Source organism: Ctenopharyngodon idella, chromosome 18 (genome assembly GCF_019924925.1).
Source record: "Ctenopharyngodon idella isolate HZGC_01 chromosome 18, HZGC01, whole genome shotgun sequence".
In the NCBI taxonomy this organism is placed as follows: Eukaryota; Metazoa; Chordata; class Actinopteri; order Cypriniformes; family Xenocyprididae; genus Ctenopharyngodon; species Ctenopharyngodon idella.
Genome location: NC_067237.1, coordinates 21,156,097 through 21,173,714, shown reverse-complemented (window position 1 = coordinate 21,173,714; position 17,618 = coordinate 21,156,097). Strand labels below are relative to the sequence as shown.

General features: G+C 36.8%; 2 protein-coding genes across 2 annotated transcripts; both read right to left on the bottom strand.

Annotated features, from left to right (window-relative positions):
• Positions 1–4,259: 4,259 nt before the first annotated feature.
• Positions 4,260–5,625, bottom strand: LOC127499539 (leukotriene B4 receptor 1-like). The gene has a single exon (XM_051869911.1). It carries the CDS (start codon positions 5,623–5,625, stop codon positions 4,651–4,653), a length of 975 nt encoding a protein of 324 aa, XP_051725871.1. The 3' UTR covers positions 4,260–4,650.
• Positions 5,626–12,611: 6,986 nt separating this feature from the next.
• Positions 12,612–14,523, bottom strand: LOC127499986 (leukotriene B4 receptor 1-like). The gene has a single exon (XM_051870733.1). The coding sequence runs from the start codon at positions 14,376–14,378 to the stop codon at positions 13,401–13,403; it is 978 nt and encodes a 325-aa protein (XP_051726693.1). The 5' UTR covers positions 14,379–14,523; the 3' UTR covers positions 12,612–13,400.
• Positions 14,524–17,618: the final 3,095 nt, after the last annotated feature.

Genomic DNA, 17,618 nt, shown 5'->3' with positions numbered 1-17,618 from the left:
TCTACAATTGTGCCAAATTTCATAATTTTCTTATGTTCCGTTGATAGGGCTGCCAATGCCATAGACTCCCATTCAGGAAAAATAATAAATATAGCTGGCCAAGCACTTTATTTGGCCGTTATTGGACATAAATTTTATTTTTGGACATAAAGTTTATTTTGGAAACTTTATAGGCATTGTACATTGATTGGTTGGTTAAACTTTTGCCACTCATTCTTTTTGATGAAACAATCTTCAAACCTCTTGCATTTTGCTTTACATCGCACACCACTAATACACCTTGATTTCCTTAATTTCACAGACACTTGACATTCTGAAGGCAGAACTGCAGTGTTGGGCCCTAAATAAAATACTTAATTAAGTCTCTAAATGTAATAATAACATTTGGCTCTAAGAGTCTTAAAGCTACTGTCTAAAAACTTAGGACCCGTTGTAATAAAAGCGTGAAATGTAGCAACTTTGTATCTAATTGTTACTTTTGAATCGTTCAATAGTTATTTATGTGCTATAGCGTCTATAAAGTATAGTTTTTTATTCCATCCTTTGGCCATTATTAGACATAAATTTTATTTTTGGACATAAAATGTATTTAGGGAATTTTATAGGCATTGTACTTTCAAATGGTTAAACTTTTGTCACTCATTCGATATCATCAAACAATCTTCTAACCACTTGCATTTTGCTTTACATTACACACCACTCATGTGCCTTGATTTGCTTAATTTCATAGAGACTTGAGATTTTGAAGGCAATTCCGCAGTGTTGGGACATGAATAAAATACTAAGTAATTAAGACTCTAACCCCAAGTTTCACAGACAAGGATTAAGCTAGTCCTAGACTAAAATGCATTTTGAGCTGTTTTAACTGAAAGCAACTTGCATTGGCATATCTTAAAATATGTCAGAGCCTTTGTTGTTTTGTCTCAAGATGCACACCAGCAATGTTTTTTTCTAGGGCACGTTTATAAAAAGCTACTTAAATAACCTAATTGAAATAAGGCCTAATCTTGGTTTAGCCTAAGCCCTGTCTGTGAAACCGGGCCTAAATGTAATAATGACATTTGGCCCTAAAAGTATAAAAGTATAAAACTACTATAAAACTACTTAGGCCTCGTTGTAACAAAAATGTGAAATGTAGCAACTTTGGATCTAATTGTTACTTTTGAATTTTTCAATAGTTCTTTATGTTCTAGAGCTTGAAGTATAGTTTTTTATTCCATCCATCTATCCATTCTGCAGACTGCTTATCCACAGGGTTTATTGCACTACTGCAAATATTTTTTAGATTTATGAAAGTCTAAAAAGTTATCATACCCATCCTAAGATTACTAAAAGATTAAGAAATTAGTACAATGCTGAGCCAGATAACCGACCGTATTTGAAATCTCATAACAGAACAAAACCAACTGACACTGAAAACTGACTGTCATTAAGATATTGTAACCGGACAAAACCGACCATCATTAAAATCTCGTAATGGAACAAAACCAACTGTCATTAAAACCTCATTAAGAAACAAAGCCGACCATCATTAAAATCTTGTTAGGAAACAAAACCAAGTGGCATTGAAATCTTGTAATGGAAAAAAATGGCCATTATTGAAATCTCATAAACTGGCAAAAAACCGACCGTCATTAAAATCTTGTAATGGAACAAAACCAACTGTCATTAAAATCTTGTAAACAAAACATACCGTATTGAGATCTCATAACTGAACACATGAAAATTTTACTGACTGACAATGAAAACCGACCATCGTAGAAATCTCGTAACGTAACAAAGCCAACTGTAATTAAAATCTTGGTAAGTAACAAAGCAGACCGTCGTTAAAATCTCATTAGGAAACAAAAACGACTGTCATTGAAATCTCGTAAAGGAACAAAACTGACCATCTTTGAAATCTCATAAAGGAACACAGGAACAAAACCTACCGTCATTGAGATCTTGTAAAGGAATAAAACCAGCCATCATTGAACTCTTGTAACGAAACAAAACTCATCGTCTTTTAAATCTCGTAAGTGGGAAAAAAAAAACATTGTTGAGATCTCATAATGGAACAAAACCTACCTTCATTGAGATCTTGTAAAGAAATAAAACTGACCGTCTATGAAATCTCCTAATGAAAAAAAACATTGTCGAGATCTCATAATGGAAAAAAAAAAAGACTGTTTGAAATGTTTCAAAACCAACCATTATTGAAATCTCATAAAGGAACAAAACCGACCGTCACTGAAATCACGTAATGAAACGAAACCGACCATCGTTGAAATCTCATCATGGAACAAAGCTGATCATTGAAATCTCGTAACAACAAAAAAAGAAAGAACTGTCATTGAAATCTTGTAACCAAATTAAACTGACTGACTGAAAACTGACTGTCATTAAAATCTTGTAACGAAAAAAAAAAAAGATCATTATTAATTTGTCGTAATGAAACAAAACAGGCCATCACTGATATCTCATAAAGGAACAAAACCGACCATCATTGAGATCTCGTAAAGGAACAAAACCGACCGTCACTGAAATCTCGTAATGAAACAAAACTGACAGTCACTGAAATCTCGTAAAGGAACAAAACTGACTGCCATTGAGATTTAAAGGAACAAAACTGACTGTCATTGATATCTTGTAGTGAAATGAAATCGATTGATGTCTTGTAACCAAACAAAACCGACCATCACTGAAATCTTATAATGGAACAAATCCAATCAGAAGATTAAAAAAAAACACACACACAGAAATTACACAAAGATGACACACGAAGACATCAAGAATCAGCACATGAATCTTAACAAAGGTGACAATTGAAAGTGTCATGCCGCAATGCATGCTGGGAACAGTAGTACAAAACTCCCAGCATGCATCACAGCATGAATAAATTATGCAGCTGAATTGTCCTATTATTTTCTTAAATTCTAATTATTTTTATTTTTTGCTGTGGTTTTATGTTTTGTCTTTTATCAGCTTTTAGTGATGTCCAGAGTTGATCTGATTGTCTGAATATTTTGTTGTCACCATTGTTGAGATTCATATGCTGATTGCTCATATCTGTGTTTGTCATTGTTTTCTGATCAAATGTTTTTTAATAATTTTTTTTTATCTTCAATCATCTAACTAATTTCTGCAATTCAGTGTAAAACAGAATTTGTATTTCAAATGTATTAATAATAAATAACATCAATGATTCTAAAAGTATCAATAGCTAAAAATCATCATCTGATCTCATTTCAGCTTTCTATGCTACTGCAAATGTGTTAAACACACTGTCACAGCAGCCAGAGAAAACAAACGTATCATAACAGTTAAGAGCACAATTAATAGAAACACCAACCACCACTATGGTGACTTCAAATAAAGCAAACATGAGTGTTAAACTTCTGTTAATTCTCAGTAAGACCTTCTGTAGATGAATGACAGAAATAAAGTCAATATGGTTAGTAATATGTGAAGCTGTAATGCTGTTTGTGGAGTTGTTTAATCAGATCTTGAGAGATGTAATGTCTTCTTCTATCTTAAGTTGATTTCATCTAAGGCTGTGGTCAGAACAGACTTGTTAATGCTGAGATGATTCTATAAATAATATATAAAGATTTTGTGGCTCAGATAAGGGCCAGTTCTGGTTTATTTCTTTGCTCTTGGCTGACATGTGGCATTGCTATGGCCTGCTTGTGGCTCAAATCTGTCAAACAGGAGCGGTCTGCCCAAGTTCCATCATTCCATGGCCCAGATCATCATGCCACACTTGGCAGATATAGGTCAGCCGGCACAAAGTTGCTATCTTGGATGGCATTGCAAGGGGGAGCAGTACAGTGAGAAGTAACTAGTCCTCACAGTGAATTTCAGTGGTAGTTAAGTACTTATATAGTGACAAATGAGTGCTGAAGGAGTGGGGAGTTGTGCTTTATCAATGGTGTCATGAATTCACACACCATTGAGTGATGGAATTCAAATTCTTGAAACAGAAGGTGCTACCTTCTTCTTATTCCTTGCGTTGTTCAGCACTTTTTAAACGACGATGACTCTGTATATTCCCCTAAGATGAAAATCCTTCAGTGGACAAGTATTTAACCTGACCTTAATACTATTGGGTACCTGTGGGGACACTCAAGGAGGTCACACTTCTGGAGTTAAACAAAACAGATGTGAAAACTTGTACACTCAATGCCAGAGCATTATACAGAGCAGTAAAGTTATGGAAGACATGTACGAACTGTAATAGTAATAATTAAGAAATAAAAAATCTTTAATCTCTCTCTCTGTTTTTTGGTAAGTGGTTAATTTTATTTGTTTTTACATCAACTTAAACACCAAGGATTTTATAAATTTAAGTTTGGAAAACCTGACAAATTATTTGGACTAATTCTAGACTGTTAACAAAGACTACAACCAATCTCAAAAACAGCAACCCTGTTATGAATGTTATGAATGTGATTATTTACAATGCTATACTTTATTCATGTGGATACATGTGACAGTATGTATGAATGAATGCGTGCATGCATGAAATGCAGTCAAATGAATGTTGAATATTGCTGCGCCATCAACAGCATGTGTTAATCTACTGCAAACCACACAAGAACAGCAATGAGGAACTAGGGAGTCTTTAAAATATATATTTGACTGGAAGTAAATTATCCAATCAGAAAGGAATTATTTCTTTCTGAAACATTTTAGAATATTTCCTGAAGAGACAGCATAGAGAAAAGGATTCAGACAGCAGTTTACCAAAGCCAGAGTCTTGCTTGAATCACCATAAACTCTACGGAAGGACTTCAGTTGGGAATGAACATCTGGACAAGACGTTTCAGTCAGAGTAGTAACTATATCTATCACATTGATGATGTGCAAAGGAGTCCAAAACAGAAAGAAAGCCACAACGATGCTGACCACAAGTCTCTTCTTGTAAGTCCTAACCTTTGGCCCCTGTTTTCTGGGATCCTGGTCCTGTGGAGCTCTAGTTAGATTGGAGCTCTTGGCTTTTTCTCTCAAACCTTTGTGCAACCAGAGATAACATGTTAACATGATCAATAATGGGATGACGAACCCCAACAGGATCTCAAGAAGCACAACAGTCACTACTACAGACTGTGACTCCATTGCCCTCTGACATCTCTGCAATCCATCCTTGTCTTTGAGTCCTTGAGTGAAAAATATCGGTAGGGCAAAAACAAAGGCTAGAATCCAGATGGCAATCAGCTGAAGGCGCCTGTGCCGTCTCTCCAGTCTGTGCAGTATCATCCTGTTAGTGACTCTGGACTTGATGACATTGTGATAGCGGTGCACACTCATGGAGCTGACCGTCAGGACAGCAACATACAGACTCCAGTGACCCAAGAAGAACAAGATCCTACAAGACCAAAGGCCGAGTTTCCATCCAAACAGTATTCCACACAGCACCACAGGAGCCAAGCAAAGTGTCAAAGCATCAGAGACAGCAAGGTTTACCATTAGTTTTAAGGTAAAGCTCAAATGTTTGTTCCATTCACGAGAAATGCTGATAATTACTGCGATATTGCTTGGCAAACCCACCAAACAGCACAAACCCAGAACTACAGCAGGAGCGATCTGCTTTGAACCCAGAGAAGTACTGTTAGATGTTGAATTAAAGTCTAATTTTGGCTCCATCATTAAAATTTCTTGTCTGGAAAATGCTGCACCTGAGCTATGACTGCTTGAAGAAGAGGAACTAAGTTGACTCCTCCCAATTCTGTAACCACAGCTTTGCTCTCATCTCAGTCTTCGCAAAAACAAAGTGCTTGCAAATACACACACACACACACACACACACACAAAAAAAATTTACTATTGTAACTTGTAATTCTGTGTCTGTTTAGTTTCATTGTGTTTTGGTTGTTTTCCCTGTTCTGCTTTGCTCTGAGTTTATTAGTTTCCATAGTTCCTAATTTACGGAAAGTTCCAGAAGATCAAACCATAACAGATTTATTTATTAATTAATTTATTATTTTATTTTATTATTGTTTGCTGCATTTTTGCAACGTCCTGCATAGTTCAGTTCCAACCAGCTCCAAAACGCTCCAAAACAAATGTTTAAGGGAAAACATGTTGAAGATTAGGTGATAGGCAGTCAGTTCATTAAATGATAAGCTGTTTTCCAATAGCAGTTTATTCAGCTTAGTAGAGCCTCTCAGATGGGTTCCAGAGGTAAAACTTCCATTAATTTTCTCCAAAGTGCCTAAAGAGCTCTACAGGGAACACCCACTCCCATGAAGCACAACGAGTGGTTTGGTTCATGGATTATGCTTTAACAAAGACTTTGTAAAAATCCTTATCAGAAAAAATGAATGAAAATTTTTTTCAACAATATCTTCTCTTCTGTGTCTTTCTCCTACACTGTTTATGTTCGACACTTCATTATTGGCCGACTCTCACGCTTCGTGCTGCTCACGTGAACAGCGTCTGCCAATACTGAGCCGGCGTTCTGATGTAGAACCTGGAAGCGCTGAACGTAAACAGCGTAGGAGAATGACATAGAAGAGAAGATATTGTTGAATAAAGTCATTATTTTTGTTTTGTTTTTGCACACAAAAAGTATTCTCGTCGCTTCATAAGATTAAAGGGATACAACGCGTAGTACGTCATGTCATTGTGTACTACGTCGCGGATGTTAACGTGTTTTGGACGTATGTCGAATGCATATGGCTGACGCACCGGAAGCTCCTTATTTTACTTTATGAAGTTTTAAATAAGGATACTTGTCTTACAGAAACGCATCGATTCACATCAGAAGGCTTTTATTAACCCCCTGGAGACGTATGGATTCATTTTTTATGGATGGATGCATTTTTTTTTTGTCTTCAGAAATTGGGCAGCCATTCACAACCATTATAAACTTGCAGACTAAGGATATTTTTAAATATATCTCTGATTATGTTGGTCTGAAAGAAGATAGTCATATACACCTAGGTTGGCTTGATGGTGAGTAAATCATGGGATAATTTTCATTTTTGGGTGAACTATCCCTTTAAGGTTGAACCACTGTAGTAACGTCGACTTTTTTAACGATGTCTTTAGTATCTTTCTGGACCTTTAAAGTGGTGGTTAAATTGCTGTTTATGGAGAACTCAGACACCTCTCAGATTTCATCAAAAATATCTTAATTTGTGTTCCGAAGATGATTTAAGGTCTTCCGGATGTGGGACGGCATGAGGGTGAGTAATTAATGACAGAAATTTCATTTTTGGGTAATCTAACACTGTAATTCACTGTGAACTAACATGAACAAACAATGAACCGTTACTGTACAAACAATGAACTTTGTTAACTAATGTTAGCAAAGATTAATAAAAACTGTAACAAATGTATTGCTCATTATTAGTTAATGTTAGTTAATACAACCCTCTACTGCACACATGTTGATGGCACATAAACATTTTAGTGATAAAAATGTTTTTTACACCCCTGTACTATTGTGCAACAATAGTACAGAATCACAGAGAAAATTATCATAAGACAATGCTCAGAGAGCAATGCAAAATCACAATTTAAAAAAGAAAAAAAAAGTCAAGAAATCATTAAGTAAAAAGGGAAAAACACTTGAAAGACATTGATATATTGAATTTGACACCTGCATAGGTTTGTATCATGTAGTGTGTCATGTCATATAATGTACTTCATTTAATAAGATTTCACTCAGTACGAAACTTCAAAGAGCAGTTCTTCTCTTTTGTGAAATAGTGGTGTATGTTACAATTTTTGCACATCACTTTGGGTGTTACTTTGCACCCAGGAACCCTGCATCTTCCCTTCTTATAACACATTATTGCCAAGGTGAGGTACTGTCCAAAACATCCTCGAAAAGTACCCCTTATCGCACAATGTTGCCCTGAGGCAACGAAAAGAAAAACTGAATTTCTGAACATGCAAAATTAAAATAAAAAACTTCATAAAACCTGACAAAAGGAAATACTAAAGCAAATAATCTTGCATTCTCACACCATGTGCCCCTGTGACCATGTGTCAGAACAGGATGTCCCACCTTTAAATGGTGCTTGATAGTGACTCCCACACCTTACTCAACCTTTCTAATTGGTTGTAATCATTTAAAGAAAAATGTAAATGTTAAGAAAACTTTCTGTTGCTGTGCTGTAGAGAGTTAACTAATGTTAAGAAATGTGTTAATGTTAAGAAAAGTGTTACCATATTATTTTAACGTATTATCGTAACCACTGGTTTATTGCAAAAAAACTGCACTCTTCTAGTTGTTTACTTATAGAAGCTAATGAATTTAAAGTCTTGCACATTCACAGGAAATAATTTATGGTGGATATAAAATAAAATAATAAAATAGCAACACATAAAATAAGCTAACAAGCTAAATAAATCAACTCAAACCAGCAAAATACTTTTGTAAGGTCACCTTTTACAGGGTGATCTCCTCGGTCATTTGCACTGTCCAATTCTCCTTTTCGGGTGTGTTGATGCTGCCTCCTAGCGTTCTTCCTCTTGATGTTCTTTCTGGTTTGTTGTTTTCACGTTTCTTTCACCCTTTTGCAAGCTGCAAACATTTACCACATCTTTTATTAAAAAATATTCAAAATCTTCTTATTAACTGAAATCTAATAAGAAGCAGAATGAAACAGTTACTTATTAAGTCCATTATAATATAAGGCCATGGCAATATATCACTACTTGTTCTTAATTCTTAGTTTCAATGTGGCATTTCCTGTATTTCTTGCAACATATCCAGTTTAACCATAACCAGACAACGAGCCCAAAGCCTTTGATCTGAAATATTGACTTGAAATATTAGATTAAAATAAGGGGGTACTTCCATAATATAACAGCACATTTGCTAATGATTTTATAGGCTATATATAAATTCATATGAATTATACACACATATACACCGATCAGGCACAACATTATGAGCACTGTCAGGTGAAGTGAATAACACTGATTCTCTCTTCATCACGGAAACTGTTAGTGGGTGGAATATATTAGGCAGCAAGTGAACATTTTGACCTCAAAGTTGATGTGTTAGAAGCAGGAAAAATGGGCAAGCGTGAGGATTTGAGTGAGTTTGACAAGGGCCAAATTGTGATGGCTAGACGACTGGGTCAGAGCATCTCCAAAACTGCAGCTCTTGTGGGGTGGTCCCGGTCTGCAGTCCTGGTCAGTTTCTATCAAAAGTGGTCCAAGGAAGGAACAGTGGTGAACCGGCGACAGGGTCATGGGCGGCCAAGGCTCATTGATGCACGTGGGGAACGAAGGCTGGCCCATGTGGTCCGATCCAACAGGCGAGCTACTTTTAGCTCAAATTGTTCAAGACGTTAATGCTGGTTCTGATAGAAAGGTGTCAGAACACACAGTGCATCACAGTTTGTTGCGAATGGGACTGCATAGACGCAGACCAGTCAGGGTGCCTGAAAGTGCCAACAGTGGGCATGTGAGCATCAGAACTGGACCTCGGAGCAATGGAAAAAGGTGGCCTGGTCTGATGAATCACGTTTTCTTTTACATCACGTGGATGGCCAGGTGATGTAGCAAGATGCACTATGGGAAGAAGTCAAGCCGGCGGAGGCAGTGTGATGCTTTGGCCAATGTTCTGCTGGGAAACCTTGGGTCCTGCCATCCATGTGGATGTTACTTTGACACGTACCACCTACCTAAGCATTGTTGCAGACCATGTACACTCTTTTGTGGAAACAGTATTTCGGGTGGCTGTGGCCTCTTTCAGTAGGATAATGCGCCCTGCCACAAAGCAAAAATGGTTCAGGAATGGTTTGAGGAGCACAACAATGAGTTTGAGGTGTTGATATATATATATTATTATAATATTATAATATTACTCTGTAAGTAGAAATATGTTCCTTGAAGATATAATGTTCCAGCAAGTCTGCTTGACCAATTACCAAAGAAGCACATCAATGTTAATCGGGAAAATAAGATTTTCTTATCAAAGTGATAACATGATGTTGTGTTGCAAAAATAAGTACACCTGCCTGAAAGTTACTAAACAAGAATTTTCTAGTGCAAGTTGAAGGCAGTGTAAGAAACCCCCCATCGGCCCAAAAACGGAATCCGGGCGAAGGTTAACGCGTGTATGTCTTTTCAGCGCCCCTGTGAAGTTCACTTAATTTCACTCGTTTAATCTGACTCCAGTTTCAAATGATTATTACTCTTAGGTTGTGTTTCTAATTTAAAATTAATCATTTATTATGTATTAATTTAGTTATTTGATTATTCTGGGTTTCCCATATTTTCAATTATTCGTTCATTACGGACCCATATCACTTAGAAAAGTCACTTCGGCCGATTGAGTGCCCTTCACGATCACAAACTCGCCAGTTCTGATTCTTAGTCAGAGGGTGCAGAGTTTACTAATGCATTTGAGTCGAACCGCCACATGCTTGTTCATACAAAAACACAGTTCTCTTAGTCACAATACTGCAACTTGCTAAGCCAGTTGATAGATAAAAATCAAAAAGCCCCATGATGTGCTTACATGCGCCTTTCATGGGCCTTTAGTTTGAATCTATCCTGACGCAGATTTGCGGAAATATGAACTCCAATAAGAAGAATCCAGAGTAAATCAAATATAACATTTTATTTGTCAAGTAAAAATGTATCATGCCAATTACATAGTTGGACAATTAGAAGCAGCCAATTCAGAAATAATAAGTGCATAACATCAATTACTCAAAGAAATGCATATACACACAGTGATGTGTGAGTGTCTTCAGACATTCAACCATCTCTGCATGGGGGCTTCTGGCTACAGAAAATCCCCCATGACTGCTTTGCATTTTACTTTATATATCAAGAACAGAACAAAAGGATTGTACATTTTTATTACACCAACACCTGTTTTGGGGGAGAGGAGTGGGTTTTTCAACACCCAAAAGGAGGACGGAATTCTCCTTAGTTTCCAATCTTCTTCATAATACCAGTGACTGCTGTGAAATTGAGACCATGTTAACAATCGCACTGAGACATTTAGAATGATACCAAACATGAAAGGATAAAACAGTAGATATACAAGTTACATTATACATAGAATATAAACTTTCAGTGACTTGAGTCAGGGGGAACGGAAGAAGGGTGTGTGTGTGTGTGTGTGTGTGTGTGTGTGTGTGTGTGTGTGGGTGGGGGCTTGCATCCTGTAGACGTGTGAGGACAGTTTAGGGCAAGGCGTTGTCCTATGCTATTTCTTTGAGATCATCTCTCCAGATGAGTTTTATTGCTTTATTGCAGGGTGCTTGATCTCAGTTTTTGTCTTAGCAGGAAAATCAAGTCTTACAGCAGTTCTTGATCAACAGGTGAGTATGTTGAACCAAAACATGAAAAAAGAGGAATTTCTCAACAGTTAAAAGTGTTTTATTGCATTCTCATTAGTTCACCCAAAAATAAAAATTCTGTCATCACTTACTCACCTCAAGTTGTTCTAAACCTGTATGAATTTCTTACTTCTGCTGAACACAAAAGAAGATATTTTGAAGAATATGGTTAATCAAACAGGTGATGGACCCCCTTGCCTTCCATAGTATGGAAAAATGCTATGGAATTCAATGGGGCCCATCAACTGTTTGGTTTCTGACATTCTTCAAAATATATCTTCTTTTGTGTTCAGTAGAATAAAGAAATTCATGCAGGTTTGGAACAACTTGAGGGTGAGGAGAAATGTTTCAGAGCTGGCAGAAGCTGTGAGAAGAGTGACTCATCTCACACATTGTCAAAGCATGCAGAAGTGAAATGCATTGTTGTTGTCCACACAGGAACTAACACCTGCAGCCAAAGCAAAATAAACTCATGGCTCATATTACCAAAATAAAGACTTCTGGTAAAGCATACTGAAGTCTCATGAGATCAAATCAATGATTCTGGATCTAACAGCATCCAAAATGTATGGCATTTCAAGTTGGAGCAGTACAGTGAGAAGTGCCTAGTCATCACAGTGAAATTCAGTGGAAGTAAAGTTCTTTATAGGGATGAAGGAGTGGGGAGTTATGATCTATCAATGGTGTCATGAATTCACACATGTGTGATGGAATTCAAAATCTTGAAATAGAAGACACTATACCTTCTCCTTATTCCCTGCATTGTTCAGCACTTTTTAAACAACAATGCCTCTATATTAATCTAAGGTGAAAATCCTTCAGTGGACAAGTACTTTACCTGACCTTAATACTATTGGGCACCTGTGGGGGTAACATCGGGACACTCAAGGAGGTCAGGTAAACAAAACAGATGTGAAAACTTGTATACTCAAAGCCAATAAGGATCAGCAGTAGCCTATACAGAGTAGTAAAGTTACGGAGAACATGTATGCATAAGAATATTACACGTTTGTTGAATTTAATCAAGGGTGTACTCATTTTTGCAACCCTTCATTTAAGCAGAATTGGCTAATTACTTATTTTACAGATAGTGATGACATTTTTCTGTTTTCATTAAGTATCTGCTGTATCTGTCATCTTTTTACGAATTGTAATAGTGATCATTAAGAAATAAAAAAATCTTTAATCTTTCTATAGGTCTTAATGTTTTTTGGTATGTCATTAATTTTGATTGTTTTTATTTTTAAATTATATTTATTGCTATTTTTAATTTTTATAATTTAATTATTAGTTTAACTCAAACACCAAGGGATTCAAGAATGCAAGTTTGGAAATTAAATTAAATTAGCAGTTAAAAACACTGAGTTCTTCTAGACTGTTACCAAAGATTACAAACAATCTTAAAAACGGAAACACTGTTATGAATGTTTTAATCAATATTTACAGCAATCACATAAATTTATGATTATTTGCAATGTTATACTTTATTCATGTTGATATGACAGTATGTATGTATGAATGAATGAATGCATGTATGAAATGCAGTCAGATGAATGAACCAGGGAGTCACTGAAGCATATATTTGCCTGAAAGTAAATTATCCAATCAGAAAGGAATTATTTCTTTCTGATACATTTTAAACTATTTCTTGAAGAGACAGCATAGAGAAAAGGATTCAGACAGCAGTTTACCAAAGCCAGAGTCTTGCTTGTATCACCACAAACTCTACGGAAGGACTTCAGTTGGGAAAGTTTGGAAAACCTGACAAATTATCTGGACTAATTCAAGACTGTTACCAAAGACTACAACCAATCTCAAAAACAGCAACCCTGTTTTGAATGCCTCAATAAATATAATATTTATAGCAATCCAATAAATATGTGATTATTTACAATGCTATACTTTATTCATGTGGATACATGTGACAGTATGTATGAATGAATGCGTGCATGCATGAAATGCAGTCAAATGAATGTTGAATATTGCTGCTCCATCAACAGCATGTGTTAATCTACTGCAAACCACACAAGAACAGCAATGAGGAACTAGGGAGTCTTTAAAATATATATTTGACTAGAAGTAAATTATCCAATCAGAAAGGAATTATTTCTTTCTGAAACATTTTAGAATATTTCCTGAAGAGACAGCATAGAGAAAAGGATTCAGACAGCAGTTTACCAAAGCCAGAGTCTTGCTTGAATCACCATAAACTCTACGGAAGGACTTCAGTTGGGAATGAACATCTGGATGAGAAGTTTTAGTCAGAATAGTAACTATATCAATCACATTGATGATGTGCACAGGAGTCCAAAACAGAAAGAAAGCCACAACGATGCTGACCACAAGTCTCTTCTTGTAAGTCCTAACCTTTGACCCCTGATTTCTGGGATCCTGGTTCTGTGGAGCTCTAGTTAGATTGGAGCTCTTGGCTTTTTCTCTCAAACCTTTGTGCAACCAGAGATAACATGTTAACATGATCAAAAATGGGATGATGAACCCCAACAGGATCTCAAGAAGCACAACAGTCACTACTACAGACTGTGACTCCATTGCCCTCTGACATCTCTGCAATCCATCCTTGTCTTTGAGTTCTTGAGTGAAAAATATCGGTAGGGCAAAAACAAAGGCTAGAATCCAGATGGCAATCAGCTGAAGGCGCCTGTGCCGTCTCTCCAGTCTGTGCAGTATCATCCTGTTAGTGACTCTGGACTTGATGACATTGTGATAGCGGTGCACACTCATGGAGGTGACCGTCAGGACACCAACATACAGACTCCAGTGACCCAAGAAGAACAAGATCCTACAAGACCAAAGGCCGAGTTTCCATCCAAACAGTATTCCACACAGCACCACAGGAGCCAAGCAAAGTGTCAAAGCATCAGAGACAGCAAGGTTTACCATTAGATTTAAGGTAAAGTTCAAATGTTTGTTCCACTCACGAGCAATGCTGATGATTACTGCGATGTTGCTTGGCAAACCCACCAAACAGCACAAACCCAGAACTACAGCAGGAGCGATCTGCTTTGAACCCACAGCAGTGCTGTTAGATGTTGAATTAAAGTCTAATCTAAGCTCCATCATTAAAATTTCTTGTCTGGAAAATGCTGCACCTGAGCTATGACTGCTTGAAGAAGAGGAACTAAGTTGACTCCTCCCACTTTTGTAAACCAAAACCACAGCTTTGCTCTCATCTCAATGAAGGTGCTTGCAAATATTTTTTATGTGTGATTTTATTGTGTGATTGTACAGCACATTGGTCAACATTGCATTGTTTAATTGTGCTTTATAAGTAACTAAACAAGAAACAAATACACAAAGGCAAAATTAAAGCTTCCCCTTTACCCGCTATATATAATATATTTTCTTCTCAAACAAGCATGATGCAATTAGTTTTTTTTTTCAACTGCTTACACACATTTTCATGTACTTTACTCTAACAATATCCAGACTATATCATTAGAAAAGTATAAAAGTTACAAGTGTTTAAGACTGAGTACAGCATGTGTAAATGAATCAAACAGAATCAGAATGTATGAACCATGTGTGTTCCATACAGTGTCAAAGTTGGGTTTTGTTAAATAAATGTAAAGTTTTGAATGAAGTGTTTCATTTTGCAAAAGAACTGAGGCATTCTGCTACTTGTGTGTGTGGATCTGTTAATTGTATGTAGTGTTTTGACAAAATGAGCCTTGTTTTTAAAATTGTGCTTAAGCAATCGTAAAAAACTGTAAGTCCCCATGACGAAACAAGCTTATACGTAAATCAAACAAAATGATGTTTTCTGAAAATCTAAAATGGCAGAATGTTTTCTGTCATGGGTAGGTATAGGGGGATAGAATATACAGTTTGTACAGTATAAAAACCATCATGCCTATGGAATGTGCCCATAAAACATGGCAACCCAACGTGTGTGTTTGTTGGTGGGCGAGATGGTTGGGTGTATCTAGGCTCCATCTCTCCTCCTGGCTGGGTCCGGCCACAATACTTCATCCACGTCACATGCTATGTTCTCTCTTGCGTATCCAACCTTGGATGGAGGCAGCGTCAGTGTCTCCACATGCTTCCTCCATTGCCTGGAGAAGTGTTATGTTGACATAGGGACGATCATGCACTTTCCAGCACCATGTGGAGAAAAATTCCTCAATAGGGTTTAGAAATGATGAATATGGAAGCAAGTAAACAACAGAAAAGTTGTTCAAAACCTATAACTTGACCTTTGGCCTATGTATAGGCCTATTCTAAAGCCATGATTGATTGGTGTTAAGTAAAGCAATGAGTGTTTGCACATGTGAAGAGTTAGTGTGAGGCACTGATGAGTTAGTGTGGCATTTTGATTGGTTGTGTTTGAAAAAGGAAATCAAGATACTTTGTGTTAGATTTTTCTGTATTACATAGAGTAATTGTGTTTTGCAAAAAGTGTTTTATGAAATTGAAAACTGAGTCGAAGGCTGAGAATTTGTGTTTGGTTTTGCAGATTTGGTGTGTGGTTCTGCTGTTTGAGTGTCAGGTTTCAGAAATAGTGTGACAAGTAAAGATTTTGTGTGTAAGCAAAAAAAAACTGCAAAGTAAAAAATACAGAGAAAACATTATGAATTCACACCTCACCCTTAAAGGGGTCATAAGATGCTATTTAAATGTAAAGCTCATTTTTAAAATAGCTGCATTCTTTAAATAGCTGTATTCTTCCTGGTTTGTGGTTTTCACACATTTCTCTCTCTTCTGTTCTTCCTTTTACTCTTAATGTAGCCCCTTTTGCAAGCTGCAAACATTTACCTTATGCTTATTTTTAAATAAAAAAATATTAAAAGGGAGGGGATCACATCATGAAATAAATGTTTTTCTCCAAAACATGTTGGCCACAATTATTGGCACCCCTAGAATTTTTTTATGAGTAAAATATCAACTAAATCAAAGAGGACATGTGTCTATATTGTCCTAATGCACAAGGAGGAGAGTTTTAGTGGCCAAAGACTTGGCAGATTTGCTTTATGTATTTCCTCGGCGTTGAAATCAGGCACATATAAATGTAAAGAAACACGATTCTGCATGTCAATATCCACGGATTAGGTTTCTTTAACATGTTATAAGGTACACTTTCTAGCCCAACCTTTAGTGTAATCGTTTGTTTTACTCGCGTTTTCGCAGTTTCCCCTGTTAAATCCAGTCATGCAGCAGGTTCTTTTGCCACACAGTCCAGCTGAGGGAGCTTATTCCGGCGGGAAAGTGATGTCAATGCATACCCTCAAACGCGCGCCTCCGAAATGATGCACAAGAGACGCGCATTTAGGACTGCGCGTGCGCATTAGCTTGATCCAGCCTGAATAATACTGTTTTCTGTCATGATTCGAGCATTTAGAAACAAAATTTATGAGACAGTTGTTGTCAGATTTCATTGGTGATTTCAAATATGAAATCCATGGGAACCAGAGCTTCTAACGGCAGCTGCAGTGACGCAATGACTTTATTGATCAGCGATTGGCTCTTTTACTTAGAAGGCGGGACGTATTCGCCATATTAGGGATGACGTGTTTTTGTAGGCAAAACCCAGAAGCGAGTTAGCATTTTAGGACTTCCGGTTCCATCGCCCCGAAGTCAATGGGTTTTTTGAATGGGTTTTTGCTAAATCGCCTGAAATACGGTCTGTGGTTAACAAAGCCTCTAAACATTTTCACGTTTTGATCTATGACATAAAACACACCAGTTATAACCGCTTGAGATTTTTTAAACCTTTATTGTGTCTTAAAAACAGCAGTTGCTAACAAATTGCTAAAAGGGACTACTTCCTTTGGCGGGGACTTTAGATGTCATCATGACAAACAGGACATTTGGACAGCATTTCTCATGAAAAAGTGGATAAGTATTCATACACAGTGCAGATCATAATCAGCGAGCATGTTTTTAAATAAAGTTGTTTTTTAAAAAAAGTTTGAGGAAGTTTGGTGGTGGTGACGTTGATCCGCGACCAAGGTGTGCTGTAGTCCGTTTATAGCCTACTGTTAGCTTTTTATATCTGACGACTTTATTTAGGCTTCAAAATGTATAAATGTTGTGTTAACTTGTAAAGATTATCTTGATAGACAAAATGTGTAAGTGTCATAACCCTTTGTTAAACACAGAGCTTATTTTTTGCGATTTTCCAAAAGTCTATGGGAAAAATGCATTGGCTTTCGATCGAATGAACCCGTGTGCTGCTAACTTCCGGGTTGGCCTACAAAAACACATCATCCCTGAGGTACTCTATTGCACGTTGCGATCATAGACTATAAAAAAAGATAGATAAATAATAAGAGTGATCCGTATTTCTGTATCTATAGTCTTTGG